We start from the raw sequence: 16335 nt of genomic DNA on the forward strand, positions 1-16335 counted from the left end.
AGTGGGGGTGTGGAGTGGGAGTAGGGAGAGATTAACAAAAGAACCTATATGCATATACGCATAACCCATGGACACAGACAATAATGTGGTGAAGGCCTAGGGAGAGTAGGTGCAGTATGGAGGGGGCCAATGCGGGGTAAAAGGGGATATCTGTATTACTTACAACAATAAAGATAAATTTGAAAGTAAATAAATAAATAAGCAGCCAAACTCATAAAAACAGATATTAACTGTTCCCACCAGAAGAAAGAAATAATAATTATGTGACATGATAGAGGTGTCTGCTATGATATCGAGGTAATCTTACTGCAATATACATTCTACACCTTAAATTTCCACAATGTTTATGTCAATTGTTGCCATCTTTTGGCTTTAAACAAAGCATATTTCTGAATTAATGACTTTCAGAAAAAAAAAAAGAGGTATTTTGTTATATATACATAGACAAATTTTCAAATTTTGATAGATAAAAATGAAATTATTTCTTTTTTTCAGTATGTACTTTGGCACTTCCATAGTAACAATCCTATGGCTCTTGAAACATTGCCTTATGAGGGATAATGGTTACCTTAATCCAAAACACCTGAAGGTAGTTACATCTGAGGAAAGCACTATATTGTTGTAGACCAGTGGTCGGCAAACTCATTAGTCAACAGAGCCAAATATCAACAGTACAATGATTGAAATTTCTTTTGAGAGCCAAATTTTTTAAACTTAAACTTCTTCTAACGCCACTTCTTCAAAATAGACTCGCCCAGGCCGTGGTATTTTTGTGGAAGAGCCACACTCAAGGGGCTAAAGAGCCGCATGTGGCTCGCAAGCCGCAGTTTGCCGACCACAGTTGTAGACCTTAAAAAAGGATCATCATCTAGTGTTTATATAGTGGAAATCATAAATCCATCCCTAACTCAGTGGGTAAAAGCCTGAAGGAATAAATTAAGCACTTTTCACAGTTTTTTAAATGCTTTTAGGAAACTTCAAGTTAAACACAGGATTACAGCTACTGACCAAAGGGAAACTTATTTACAACACTCTGGCCACAATACCACTTCACAATCTAGGGAAATGAAAGCTAGAAAGACCTAAACTCAAATCCTAATCTAGCCTAACTTACTGGTCAGAGTCTCTCAGGCCTCACTTTCTCATCTGTGGAATTAATAGAGTTAGTCATTCAATGTTGGCTGAATGCCTAAGGACCAAACCCTGTGTTGACAATGCAAGTTTGATATTTTGTTTTGAGTAAATAAAAAGCATAGTGGTGACTTTGCAAAGCTCCTAATCTTGTGAAGATACCAAAAAATGCAACCTAACTCTATGACAAGCCATCATGCCTGGGCAAATTTTAAAAAAGGCTACAGAGAGGAGGAAATATAGTTGAGCTGAGACTTAATGAATATAAGTTGCTTAGATGGGGACTATGGGTATTCTTTAAAGAACTGTTCAAAGACAAGATGACAGGAAAGAATGAGAAGAGAGAGGTTTATGTAGATGATGCACAGACTGGGCATCAGGGAGATAAACTTAAGAGCTTTATATGCCACACTAGGGAATCTGACCTTTAACCTTTTAGAAATAGTAAATACTAAGATTCTGGAAATTGGCTGTAAGCCCAACCAGATGAATCCAATTTGTCTATAATTTCATCTAAAGTTGTTAAGTGTCTTTCAAAGCAAAAATGTTTTAAAGCAAAAAGCCATCCAAGTTTTGATGCTGATATTATGAAATCTAAAATATTTCATTTAACTGAAAAATTTTAGGACTAATAGATTTCTATTGTTATAAGTACAGTAGCAAAACATTCTAAAAGCAAGATATATGGCTTCTGTTCTTTATCAAATACAAACTCTGTAAATCCATAGGTGTAAAAAGTATACACAGGTATTATATTCACATGCCTCCCAAGAGACTTTTCATCCTTTGTTCAAATAAAGCTTCACTCTCTTTGCTCTGAATATTAATTAGCTACAAAAGTCCCTAAAGAGAACATGAAGTCCCATTTACCTGTGCTCTGCAGGTACAGGGGGCGGCCAAACAGCAGGATCTCTAAACGGTTCGTCTTGACAGGACACGGGGAAATCTGGGGGCTTGTCAATTTTAAAACTTTCCAAAGTGTTGACAATACTTTTAACTTGTTCATATTCTTCCAATAATTCCTGCCGAACCTTAAAAAAAAATAAAATAAAATAAAATAAATATATATATAGCCTTTATGCCAGAAATTATTTCAAGTTTATATAAATTGCTATAGAATGCAAGTTTCCTTAAATGTTTTTCAAAGTATACAACATGAGTCATTAATATATATATATATATATATATATATATATATATATATATATTCAAAAACAAAGAACTATTTAAAGTGATATAGACAGAAGGGTAGGAATTAGTTTGAAAAAAGACATAATTAAATAGCTTTTCACAGGGGAACTAGTAATACACCTTCATAATGAAACTTTATTTCTACCAAGGAATGTAATGACCATGAACATAATTTAAAACAAGCAACTAATTCAGTAACAAGTTAGCCAGTCCCAGAGAGCTATAATATTAATGCTAAATCATTTTTATATACTTGGAAATAACTTCCAAAAAACAGTTTTTAAAAATTTTATTTATTAATCTTAGAGAGAGGAAGGAAGAGAGAGAGAATCATCAATTTGTTGTTCCACTTATTTATGCATTCATTGGTTAATTCTTGTAGGTGCCCTGACCAGGGATCAAACACGGAACCTTGTATATTGGGACGATGCTCTAACCAACTGAGCTATCTGATCAGAGCTAGCTTCCAAAAACTTATCAGCCAAATTTTTGACCAGCATTTCCTGTCCCAGATCTCACTAAATATGAAATGCCTGCTTATCATGGGCATATGAAAGCCTGAAGTGGTAAAATACTATATGAATAACACACTTATAATTTTTATTTAAATTCTCCTTCATCTAAAATCTGAATTCTTTGGGCCTTGTTAAATTCTTTCAAGTCCTGGGCAAAGTTTATTTTGGGCTCAAAGGCCAGATTTTTCCTATATTTAAAAAATCTCATTGAGCACCTAGTATATGGAAATTCTTGTGTTTTGAAACTCTGAGCCAAAACTAATTTTCAAAAGCAAATAACTTATAGATTGAAAATAACATTTATAAATTCAGTTTAACAATTCTAATTTTTTTTATCAGAATGCACACTTTACTGTAAAGCAGAGCATAAGAAATGTGCCTTGAACTTTACCTTGAATAATAGGTAATATTGTTCAAGAAAAGAGAGAGGAAGGAAGAGAGAATCATCACTTTATATTAAGTCATCAATTTAATATATATCAAAAGGAACATATTAAGGAGATGCAGAATCAAAAAAAAAAAACTAGGAAAAATTCATCTCCTCATATATGCAATTACAAGATATACTTGGAGCAATGAAATTTCAAGAACCTAATGGAAAGAAACAATAGAAATATCTGAATAAAAATGGCAACTATTTAATATTATTAAGAATGTGTCAAGAATATTTCCATGCTAGATTAATAAACCACTCTTATCTGTGGCTAGGGTGCAGGATAAAGGAAAACAACTAAAAATTTCAACTTGAGTTAGAGCAAGTATATTGTTCTCACTCAACATAATCTGGTAACACTTAAGTCAGAAAATAAGCCAAATTTACTCTACAAATTTAGTAAAACATCAATTTCTGACTAGTGGAAAAATTAGAAGAAACACTTAAAAGGCATTAGTACGTAAAATGGAAACTTCAAAGAAATACTTGACTTTGTACTTATAATTTTAAAAGGATTTTAAGTTTTAAGAATAAGTGGAAAATTATAATTCAAGGTTTTTATTAACTGTACTATTATAAAATCAAGTTGTATAGTCAAGAGACAGCAAATATATTAGTGTTTTTTTATTAGATTACTGACCCTTTTGTATTTGTAAGGAATCTTTCAAAAGAAGAATAAACTTTCTTAAAAGAAAAGTTTTATGAAATGGGTCAAACTACATGTAGAACTGAAAGGGGAAAGGGCAAGTAGCAATCATTTATTTCAAAAGTTTGTACTCATAATTAGGCAACTGATCATGAAATTTTTTAAAAAATAAAATAGGTTCAATTAGGATTATGTGTCTTTGAAGTATGTCTCATGAAATAATAAAAAATATGTAAAATATTATCTGGGCAAGAGAGAAAACTATTCAGAGTGCATCTTAAATATACCTCAGTATTCAGACAAGTAAGAACTATTTACATCTCAAGCTCCAATCTTTCAAGAATAGACTGCTGCCCTGACTCACTGAATAATGTGACCTTACCTGTTGCCATTTGCCTCTGATAGCCGGGTCTCTAACTGACTGGCAATGTCTCTGAATCTGCTGGATCACCCCTTGGTAATATACCATTGATGAGTCATAATTTCCAAGAAGTGCATATTCTCTTCCTTTCTTTGCATTGTCACAAATCTCAGCCAAGTTCATCTTCTTTCAGAGACCTAAACATTAAATATAATGACTTTTTATTAAGTTTTCAGCACTGACTTCAAAATATTTTTTATTATTCTTTAAAATATCAGCTTAAAACTGCATGGAAAGTCAAAATGGTTTTCTCTTTGTTTGAGGTTATCTGAATGCATCTTATAATACTGAACAAAGTTTCTAATTTTGGCAGCACAAAGGAGTTCAGAAAAGAACACCCAAGACAATAATGAGAAATTACACAGCTCTGAACTACTGATTCATGTTACAGGTACTGGTTTTCCTTGCTCATTTGTAATAACAAGCTGCAATAATAGTACTAAAGATGATCTTGCTTAATTTCTTTCAATTTATTCTTGATAATGTAGAAATATATGAATATCACATATTTTCCAATTATGTCCATTAAAACCGCAGAAATTCTCACTAAAACTTTTTGACCTAAAAACAAAAAGTCATACTGAAGAAACACATTTTAACAGATCAGCCTAGTGTCCACGCATCATTTATGTGCCTTTAAATGTGCCATACAACTTAATTCTAAGCAAAATCCTATGAATTAAACTACCTGAGCTCTTTTTGTTCAACTGTAATCACCCATGATCCTGCCATTCTCTATCACTTTTTCTTTTTTGTCTGTGCAAATAACTATCACTAATCTTTTCCATTCTACAAGATGCTAGAAGACCATCATCTGAAACTCTGGTTTCCACCAAAGCTCCCCAGCCCATCATTCTAGCTTTTCTTCCAGACTTTCTAAACATCTCCCAGAATCATTCCAGACTTCCATGCAGAAATACTTTCCACTCAAGACTACTGCCCTGGCTGGTTTGGCTCAGTGGATAGAGCGTCGGCCTGGGGACTGAAGAAGGGTCCCAGGTTCGATTCCAGTCAGGGGCACATGCCCGGGTTGTGGGCTCGATCCCCAGTGGGGGGCGTACAGGAGGCAGCCAATCAATGATTCTCTTTCATTATTGATGTTTCTCTCTCCCTTTCCCTTCCTCTCTGAAATCAATAAAAATATATTATAAAAAAAAAAAAAAAGACTACAAAGAGTAGGAACTACAGAGATACAGAAGAATGACATCCTGGGAAGAAGTCCAAATTGCCTGTTCTTATTTCCTCAAACAGTAGACCAATGAATACCCTTAGAAGAGAAAATCAAATCGCAGTTTTTCCATGCCGCCCTGAGGGAATTCGAGTTTGGTGTGGATAGTTTGGCTCTTCCTCTCTGTCTCTTATCTATTCTTAAGGGGCTCTAACATCTGCCTCAAAATTAACCACATCTAGTTCTAGGCATTTTAAGGGACTACAGTACTTTCTTGAAAATAAAGCTGTTTCCTTTATGTGTTTTTGGCATGTTATATCTGCCCCTTCGCCAAGAACAAATTCACTGAAGGCATCATCTATGTTACTTGAGAATTACATTGCAGCTAATTGTACACTATTTTTACACGGTAAGATATTCCAATATTCTGTAGATTAATAACAGAATATAGAACCGTAGAAAGCCTCTTCTCAAATTAAATATTAACACAAAGCAGGAAGGTCTTTTTACAGTGAACAATCTGCAATTAATAAATCCAATAGAAACAAAACTGTTCTATATATTTTCTTTTAAAGTCACTGTGAGACGAAGCATTAATTCTGCTATTATGTGCAGGTACACAACTTTGCAGAATAAAAATACTTTGATGTAAAGCAGCAGTCAGCAAACTTTGTCTGTAAAGGATCAAACAGCAAATATTTTAGGTTTTAAGGACTAACGGGCAATATTGAGGACATTATTTAAGTAGTGACACAATGAGACAAAATTTCCACAATTTTTATTGATGAAATTCAAAATATACTGATAATAGTTGAGCACAACTTTCTGTAAAACAGGTCTTCTAATAAAAATTAAACTCTTTGGTGGAGGATGAATATTTCACTTAGTGGGGATTCAAAGTTACTGTTCCCGAACATCAAAATCAAATGCAACCCTGGCCAGTATGGCTCAATTGTTTGCAGTGTCGTCCTGTACACCGAAAGGTTGTGGGTTCAATTCCCAGTTGGGGGTACATACATAGGTTTTGGGTTTGATCCCCAGTCAGTGCACATATGGGAGACAACCAATCCATGTTTCCCTTTCTTTCTTACTCTCTAAAATCAGTAAACATATCCTCAGGTGAGGATGTTTTAAAAAATCAAATGCAAATGTTCATACATTAATGATTTTAATGAAATTTTATGTATTTCATGTTTGAAAATGTCTTTTTACCCAGATAGATACTGTCACATACTGATATCAAATCATAAGAATATAATTTCATTCAGCATAATCATTGTTTGGAAGGCATTTAAAGAATCTATTCTTTTGATATTGTCTTTTGCATGTCATTATACATTGCAGATTAACCTCTTTCAACTGAGTTAGGAGGAAATGCCTCACCTGCACAGTAAAATGTAATTTGTAAGATGAAAATATTCTTTGCACTTGCATCAAAGTCTGAAAAATGATGCTAAAACTGTAATTTGAACACAGAAAATACATGTACTGCAAATCCAGTGTGTGTGTGGGGGAGGGAGGGGTAATGAAGATCTCACTTCTTTAACTTTTGACTGCATGGAAAGCTACATAAAACAGTTTCGTATCACTTCAAACAACATTAGTTGGCATTGAAATGGCCAGGCTGAGGGACCCCACCCCCCCACCCCCACCCCGAGTGCATGGATTTAATGCACTGGGACTCTAGTGAGAATAAAACAGAAGTCTCTGTCACAACTACTGAACTCTGTCATTCTAGTACAAAAGTACCTATGGACAATATGTAAACAAATGAATGTGGTTGTGTTGCGATAAAACTTTATTTATGGACACTGATTAATGAATTTCACTTAATTTTTACATGTCGCAAAACAGTATTCTTCTTTTGACTTTTTAACCATTAAAAAATGCAAAAACCATTCTTAGTTCATGGGTGATACAAAAACAAGTGGCAGGCTGGATTTGGCCCCAAATTGCAGTTCGCCAACTCCTGCTTTCCGTTTGTCATAAGAATCTAGGAAAACAAAAGTAAATTAAAACCCAAAAAGAGTAGAAGAAAGAACATAATATAGTTAAGAGCAGAAATCAATAAAACAGAGACAAACAACAGAAAATTTCAACACAGCCAAAAGCTGGTTCTTTGGAAAAATCATTAAAATTGATAAACCTCTAGTGACACTGACCAGGAAAGGGAGAAAGAAAACATAAGTTACCAAAATCAGAATAAAGGAGGGGCTACTACTACAAACTTCAGCAATATTAAAAGGCAAAAGGGGACTTAATGAAATTAACAAATTCTATGAAGGTCACAACATACCAAACTTACTCAAGAAAAAATATAGTAATTAATCAGAATAGTCCTACAGCAATCAATGAAATTCAATTTGTAATATAAGATCTATCTGGAAAAAAAAAACAAAACTCCAGATCCAAATGCTTCACTAGTGAATTCTCCCAAGCATTTAAGGGAAAAATAAAACCAATTTTACACAAATTCTCTCAAAAAAGAAGAGGTGGAAAAACATCCAACTCATACTTTAAGACCAACCTTACCTTGATACAAAACCAGACATTATAAGAAATTTATATACCAATATCCTTCGGGAACATAGATACAAAAATTTTAAATTTTAGCTAATCCAGTAATATATATAAAAGATAATGCATTATGCCCAACTGGAGTTTATACCAAAAATGTAAGGTGTTTTATTATATTTAAAACCAATCATATAATTTTTAAATTTTTTAATTACAGTTTACATTCACTATTACTTTGTATTCATTTTATGAATACAGCATAGTGATGAGACAATCATCATATACTTTATAAAGCGGTATTTCCAGTACACACCTGGCACCAGAGATAGTTAGTACAATTTTATTGACTATATTCACTATGCTGTACTTTACATCCCCATGATTATTTTGTAACTACCAATTTAACTTCTCAATCCCTTCACCTTTTTCACCCAGTCCCCACAACAATCCCCCACCAGCAACCATCAGTCTGTTCTCTGTATCTATGAGTCTATTTATTTTATTTGTTCACTTATGTTGTTCTTTAGATTCCACATATAAGTGAAGTCATAGGGTATTTGTCTTTCTCTGACTGATCCATTTCACCCAGCACAATACCCTCCAAGTCCATCCAAGCTATTGCAAATGGTAAGATTTCATTCTTTTTTATAGCCAAGTAATATGTATCGTATATATGCACCACCACTTTTTATTCCTTTGTCTATGGGCACTTGGGTTACCTCTACACCTGGGCCACTGTAAACAACACTGCAACGAACAGAGGGGTGCACATATTCCTCCGAATTAGTGATTTTTGTTTCCTCGATACATACCCAAAAGTGGAATTGCTGGGTCACAAGGCAGTTCCCTTTTTAATTTTTTGAAGACCCTCTATATTGTTTTCCATAGTGATTGCACCAATCTGCATTCCCACCAACAGTTCATGAGGGTTCCCTGCTCTCCACATCCTCACCAACACTTGTTGTTTGCTGATTTATTGATAGCCATTCTGACAGGTGTGAGATGGTCTCAATTAGAAATTCTCTGATGACAAGTCACATTGAGAATCCCCTGATGTCTACTGGCTATCTGTCCTTTTTGGAGAAGAGTCTACTCAGGTCCTTTGCCCATTTTTTAATTGGACTGTTCTTTTTTTGGGGGGGTGGGGGGTGAGTTGTATGAGTTCTTTACAAATTTTGGATATTAACCCTTTATTGGATGTATCATTGGCAAGTATCTTCTCCCATTCAGTAGGTTGTCTTTTCATTTTGTTGATGGTTTCCTTTCATACTTTCACTAGGGCTACCATATATAACTATGGTTACCTAGGAAAGTATTTAAGATAATGCTGAGTATATTAAAATATACATATATTTTAATTTACAAATAGATGCTTAAATATTAGTGAAATCATAATATAAATCAGCCCAGAAATGAGATGTCGTCAGAGAATCGAACAATTTTAGAGCTACTGGGATCTCAAATCACATAGTGGAACTCTGTTTCTTTGAAGATAAAACCAAGTCAAAGACATTACTACTATTGATGGACTATAAAATAACATTTTATAGTGTTTAAGGAAGCCTTATTAAAAAGAATAATTGATGAATCCTTTTATAGATCATTTTGTAATGTAACTACTACCTGTTCTACCTGACTCATATAGTAAGGTAAAGTCCTAGAACGTGGTCTTTTGCCAACAGAAATGACAATCCTGCCATGTTGTTGATAAGGAGGGGGAGATGGGCAAGAGAAAGATCTGCAGTTATTGAGCACTGAGGGTTTACCTTCATTTTGTAAAATATAAAGTATTTACATCTTTTTGAGTATGGGTACAGGTTTGGAAACTTGCCCATGATCACAGAAAATAAGCCGTAGTCCCAGAACTAGACAACAGATCTCCCTGACCCCTTTCACTGCACCCGGAGAATATTCTCTATAAAAGAATTCAATTACACATGCTGAGAAAACAGTGCAAAGTATTCATTCAAACTGTCTGCAAGGGCCTATCTAGTTTTACTCTGATATTTACACAAAATAGACAACAATGATGTTAAATGAATAAATCCAAAATTGTTGAGGAATGGTCCAATCATAAGTTCGTGGTCTGGATTCTCTTCTCAGTAGCACAACAGGCTACTGGTTTCTTCAATATGTTAAGCTCTCCTTTAGTAAATCAATCAATTAAGATTTAAAGAAAACAATCACACAACCTCATGTTTTGCTGTCACTGAAAATTACTGACTTCTAGTATCGGCTCAGTGAAACAATTCTTCCTTGTGCTAACTCAGTCCCTTTTCCACCATGGTTATGCCAAATCCCCACCATTATCCTTTCCTAACCCCAATCTCTTCCCTCACCAGTTAACCTTTATTCCTATCCACCTCTTAGACACCATAAGCTTTGAACTAGCTCACCTCTCACCACCCAACCTATAAATATCCTAACTACCAGTATTCTCACCTCTTCTTCCTTTTCAGTGCAATTCACCTCCTATCGACACCAGCACTCTGCCTAAGAACACAGCTAGCACTTAGTTGGTACTTACAAAATGCAACAAATTAATTGTTTCACCCTGCTCATCCTGTCCTTTCTTACATTTTGGGGGACCTCTATCAGCTCTCTCCTCTCCTTTCATCCTCTACATCTTCAAACATTTCCTTTTCATTGGTTTTTTTCCCCTAATAGCATGTTATCAACCTTAAAGCAAACAAACGAAATAAAACAACCTACAAACCTTTTTTGTTACTGCCTCATCTCTTTCTTTTATATGTAGTCATGCTTCATTAAAATAAAAAGTTGGGGTGGAACACTCCCTCCCAGGAGCACACCCATGCCTTTCTTCCCTCTCAGGCAGGGAGCTCCTAAACCCGTGGTCGGCAAACTGCGGCTCGCGAGCCACATGCGGCTCTTTGGCCCCTTGAGTGTGGCTCTTCCACAAAATACCATGGCCTGGGCGAGTCTATTTTGAAGAAGTGGCATTAGAAGAAGTTTAAGTTTAAAAAAATTGACTCTCAAAAGAAATTTCAATTGTTGTACTGTTGATATTTGGCTCTGTTGACTAATGAGTTTGCCGACCACTGTCCTAAACTTTAAGGGTCCCCTGGAGACTTGCAACCAGGGGAGCAATAGGCAGCAGCAACGCATTCTGGGCTAACCCGCTGAACCTGTCTCCAAGGCACCCTTTTCTCAGAGAGCTAACGGGAGCCCTATCTTGGCTCTCACCTGTTGCTTCCTCTATCCTAAGCCCTTCCTTGTTTCACTGTCCCCAGCTGTAATAAATGTACTCTCAAAATCAAATAAATAAATAGTGTGACTGATAATTTTATATTAAGGAAGTACTGTCAATTTTTTTGAATAGGATATTATACTTACATATTTTTAAGTAATCCTTAACTTTTAAAGATATGTATTTAAATAATTACAGATAAAAGGATATGATATCTGAGTTTAGCTATAAAATAATCCAGTTGGGGGGCAGGAGTTATAGATGAAACAAAATTGATTATGTGTTCATTCTTCAAGATAGGTGATGGACTCGTAGGAGCTCATTTATTTCCTTTTCCTTTTGATATATATTATTATGCAAAATTTTAAACTTTTTTTTTCAAGTAACCTATGCTCAGATTCCTCTTCTTAATTATTGCAAAGTTTAGAAATTATTTGAAGCCACCAAATTCATTGGATACACTTCTATCTTTAACCTTACTTGCACTCTCCGAGGCACCTGATACTCTGGCCCACTCTGTGCTTACTTTCCTTCTCCTTTGTCATTTGTTATGCTTGCTCTCTAGGGTTCTTCCTCTGCCTCCTAACCTCAGTATACTGTGTCAGCTTTACTCCCACTTCCTCTCAAAAATGCCCAACACACACCGTAAATGCTGCTGCTTTGCAAAAGTTCCATATTCAAACTTCTCCCTTCTTCGTTTCTACACATTCCTCCTCTGTGAACTGGTCCATTCCCTTCTATAACTTCACTATGAGCATGTAAAGCTCGACCTCTAGCCCTGAGCTCTCTCCTGAACTCCAGATCCAAATGCATCCTTACCTGAATACCCCACAGGAACCTTAAACAGTCAAAACTGAACTGATTTATCTTCATCTTTCACCTCCACAAAAGCCTGCTCCTTCTCACCTCAACCAATGGTTTCATGATCCTGTCAGTCATTCTAGCCAGGAAACTAGGAATCAGTTGTCTTACAGTTCCAAATTTTTCTAGCCCCAACACCCAGACTCTTAAGTCAGATCAATTTTCTCTCTTAAACTAGAGGCCTAGTGCACAAAATTTGTGCACGGGTAGGGTCCCTAGGCCTGGCCAGCAATCAGGGCCAATCGGGGCCTTCCGGCTGCCCCCCGGGGCCTCCCTTCCCCGGCTGCCAGCTACTGGCCAGGGCCTTCCTTCATTCCACGCCACCCCATGGTAGTCAGCACACGTCACAGCGAGCAACTGAACTCCCGGTCTCCCGAACTCCCAAGGGGATAATTTGCATGTTAGGCTTTTATATATGTAAGAAGATAGATATTTCTACAATCCATCTCTTTTTATAATTCCAACTGCTTAGTTCAGATTCTCTTCATTTCTCTACTGGATGTTGTTGTTATTGTTGTTCTAAAATTGGTTTCCTTACCACCACTCTAAATCTATCCTCTCCAAGGTTCATTCTCCACAATGAAGCTGGAGTTTTTCTTTCTAAAACACAAATCCAATAACACTACTCCACTTGAAATTCTTCAATGGTCACTCCAGGTTGGAGAAAAATTCTAAACTCTTTATCATGGTACTCGAGCACTTTTAGATCTGGCCTCACCCACTCTGCATGTATTCTGGGATTCAGTCATCAGAATGGCCTAGTTTTCCCCCAAATACAAAGCACTGAAATATATCCAAAAAGCATGTTGTTCCATTTACCTAGAATGACTTTCCTCATCCTCTCTCCAGTGAAAAAGTTTACTAAACGTTCTTAGTAAAGTCAAATGTCACATCATTCTGGAGACTTACCCTGATCTCCTTAGACAGAGTCAAGATCTTTCTATAAAAGAGTACAGAGAATGGCACTATTGAATGAGATCCTGACTCAGATGAGTTAGACACATGTGGATTGAAATCCCAGGTTCACACCTTATCAGCTACGACTTTGGCCAAGATCTCCAAGTCTGTTTTCTCATTTCTAAATGACAGTTGTTACTTCACAAAATTGTGAGGATTCTATAAGGGGCTAAAGAGTAAGTATTCAATACATGTTAGTGTTATATTACTATTAATTCCTACTCTGGGCTCCTATAGCAACTTGTACCCATCTCCAGCCCACTACTGGTATTGTGATGACATGACTCTTCCCCATGCAGGACACCCACCATCTTCTATCATCTCTATATTCCCACCACCTGGCATAATGCCTAGCACATAATACATTCTTAATAAATCCTGAATGAATAAATAAAATACTTCAAATCCCTATCTATCTATCTATCTATCTATCTATCTATCTATATATACATATGTATATATATAAAAAGACAGCAACCGGAATGCCGGAACAACCGGAATGACTGGTCACTATGACGCCCACTGCAGCCAGTGAACTGGCCCATCAGGGGGTGGGGCCAGCAGCCAACCTTCCACTGCCCCTCCCCCTAGCCAACCCCACCTCTGATCGCCCCCCTACCCCAATAGGGGGTGGGACCGGCCGGCCAAACTCCTGCAGCCCCTCCCCCTGGCTGGCCCCACCACCCCGGTGGGCCCCCAACACCCCAATTGGCCCGCAGCCCCTCCCCCCCACCGGACCCACTCCTGATCAGCCCCCACCACCCCATTAGCCCACAGACCCTCCCCCAGCCAGTTCTACCCCCAATCGGCGCCCCCCACCCCAATCGGGGGCAGGGCCCACCAGCCAATCACCCATGGCCCCTCCCCCCAGCCGGCCTGGCCCTAATGGTACCCTCCTTCCAACAGGCCCACCCCAATCCACCCCGATTGGGGCGGGGCTGGCCAGACCCCACCCGTGCACGAATTCATGCACTGAGCCTCTAGTACTATATAACAGAAGGCTTTAATTTTTTTCTAATGGTCTTACCAAACCTACTTTCCATCACCTTGTACAAAATTGCTACTTTAAGTAAAATTTACAGAGGCTAGCTTCATTTTAATTGACAAAAGGAATTTGATACTGGCCTTGAATTGTTTTATTGTTTAAACACACACACACAAAAGCACACCATACTACCAACAATTTTCCAACACCCTATATAAAATACACAATTTCTAGGATGGTTATCTATTAAAGAAAAAAATCCTAAGGGTCGTCAAGGCAGGTTGCCTAAATCTGTGTCAGCTTCCTTACCACCAAAACCTAAGCTAACTCTGGGGAGTAAGGTGTACTCCAGAGCACTGATTAATAATAGTAGTAATAGAATACGGCATTTTTCATCCTGAAAACATGCTCCTGAGAAATTCTAAAAAACAACTAATAAAAAATATATATATTACTAATCACTGCTAAAAAGAAAAAGTCTTCGATTTTTAGAGTTGACCTAATCTTCAAAATTGAATCAAAATTTGTGTAGGCACTGTTCAAGCTGGGGGAGGAGGATAACTCATTTTGCAATCATGACCCTCAGGAAGTAAAATGCAAAAATGCAAAACGGTAAAAACTCCAGGTACTACGATATAATAGCAAGGTATCTTTTACCACGTCTACACTTAACCTTTAAACGCCAATGAATTAGTAATCAATGGGTTTAATATGCAAACACCTCTGGGCTACTGCAGAATAAACATAACTAAAAATGTAGAAATAAACGTATCAGGGGAAGGAGAGCCTGATAAAATTGAGCTCCTCGGGTCTCACATCAAACGTGTGCCATACATAAGGTTCTGCACCGAGAGGCAGCAACCTGGGGGGTCAGAGGCTCCGCAGGCCCGCGGCCCCGCAGCGGGGTGGCTGGCGGATCCTCCCCGAGACAACGCAAGGCGCTGGCCCCGCCGGGGAGGGCCGAGCCCGGCAACCAGGGCGGGCCCCACGGCCGGGCGGAAAGTCAAGTCTCACCTCCACTTCCCTTTCCTAGCTCACAGAATCAGTCACGTTCCGCGACCACCCAAGAACCCCTCACCACAAAGAGATTATTCACTCCCGCGGTCCGCTTAAGGTTTATCGGTCTCTCCCAGCCGTCAGGGCCGCTGGGCTTTGTAGTCACCCGTCCAGGCCGCCCATCCAAGACCATGAGCCAGAGAAGCCACTGAACTACAATCCCCACAATGACCCGCGCCTCTCCCGCTCCCGGCGCGAAGGCCGGCGCTGGAGGGCCAGCGACAGGGGACCGAGTGTGGCTGTCACCCTGGGCGCCCCACTGCCTGCTCTCCCGCTCACGCTGGTTTCTCTTGGACTCATTACCCCGGTGCCGGAGGCCGGCCGAATGTTGGTTTTGCGGTCCAGGTCAGGTGGGGTGGGGGTGGAGCCCTGGCCACCGCTCCGCCGCTGTGGAATCCGTTAGTTCACGACGTGCGTGAAGAGGCGGTGGCGCGGCGTACGGTTGCCATGACAGCGCGGGCTGCGTGGTGGTGTCAGCGAGGGAGTTCTCGGAGTCAGCACCGGGAGGAGCCTGGGAATTCCGCCGCCTGCGGGGGAAACGAGGTGCGAAGGGGCGTGTTTGAGAGAGGGAGACGGTGACATTGAGCAGGACGGGTGACTAACTGCGCTCTAGGGCTGCGTGACGAGCCCTGCCAGCAGCCATCCCGGTGGCAGCGTGCCCTGTTCCGAGGCTGAGCTGGTGCATGCGGCTGGGTTCTAAGAGGACACCTGTGTCATCAGAGGAGGGCATCCCGGAGGGCTGGTCCCTTCTGCCGCTTTGCAGTCTGAGCCACCTCGGTGTGGGCTCTCACCAATGAAATCACACTTGCAACCTTTCACACCTCCTTCCTGCCATTTTCTGAGCAGTGGGAGAGAAGGGACTCTTAGTAAGATGTAATGCATACGGCTTTTAGGCTGATTCGGGAGTTTTGAGAACTTGCAAGTAGCATGCGTTTCCTTTGCATTTTTAAAAAATATGTTATTGATTTTAGAGAGAGAAGAAGGGAGAGAGAGATAGAAACATCGATAAGAGAGAAATTTCAATTGGCTGCCTCCTGCATGGCCCCTACTGGGGATCCAGCAGCAACCCAGGTGTGTGCCCTGAGGGGGAATCACACAGGTGTGGACCAAAGGGGCCAGGTGCTAACCTGACAAGCTGCGTGGAGGTCTTGCAAAAAAAAAAAAAAAAAAAAAAAAAAAAAAGACCTAAAGTAACCACAAAGGATAGTCTGAAATAGGCTCTGGTGGTTTGGCTCAGTAGGTAGAG

The 16335-nt window shown here is 38.8% G+C and overlaps 1 protein-coding gene across 4 annotated transcripts in view; it reads right to left on the reverse strand.

Moving 5' to 3' along the window:
- KATNAL1 (katanin catalytic subunit A1 like 1) overlaps positions 1–15827 on the reverse strand; it is a 114715-nt gene extending 98888 nt beyond the window's left edge. The window contains exons 1-3 of one of the 4 annotated variants that reach the window (XM_079773958.1): positions 15393–15827; positions 4299–4474; positions 2002–2162 (exon numbers count right to left, since the gene is read on the reverse strand). In XM_079773958.1, coding sequence (XP_079630084.1) covers positions 2002–2162; positions 4299–4460 — 323 coding nt within the window. In that variant the 5' untranslated portion in view covers positions 4461–4474; positions 15393–15827. The other 3 variants (XM_079773960.1, XM_079773959.1, XM_079773961.1) reach the window with 3 other exon arrangements.
- Between the last annotated feature and the right edge of the window lie 508 nt (positions 15828–16335).

Source organism: Cnephaeus nilssonii (genome assembly GCF_951640355.1).
Source record: "Cnephaeus nilssonii genome assembly, chromosome: 6".
Lineage (NCBI taxonomy): Eukaryota > Metazoa > Chordata > Mammalia > Chiroptera > Vespertilionidae > Cnephaeus > Cnephaeus nilssonii.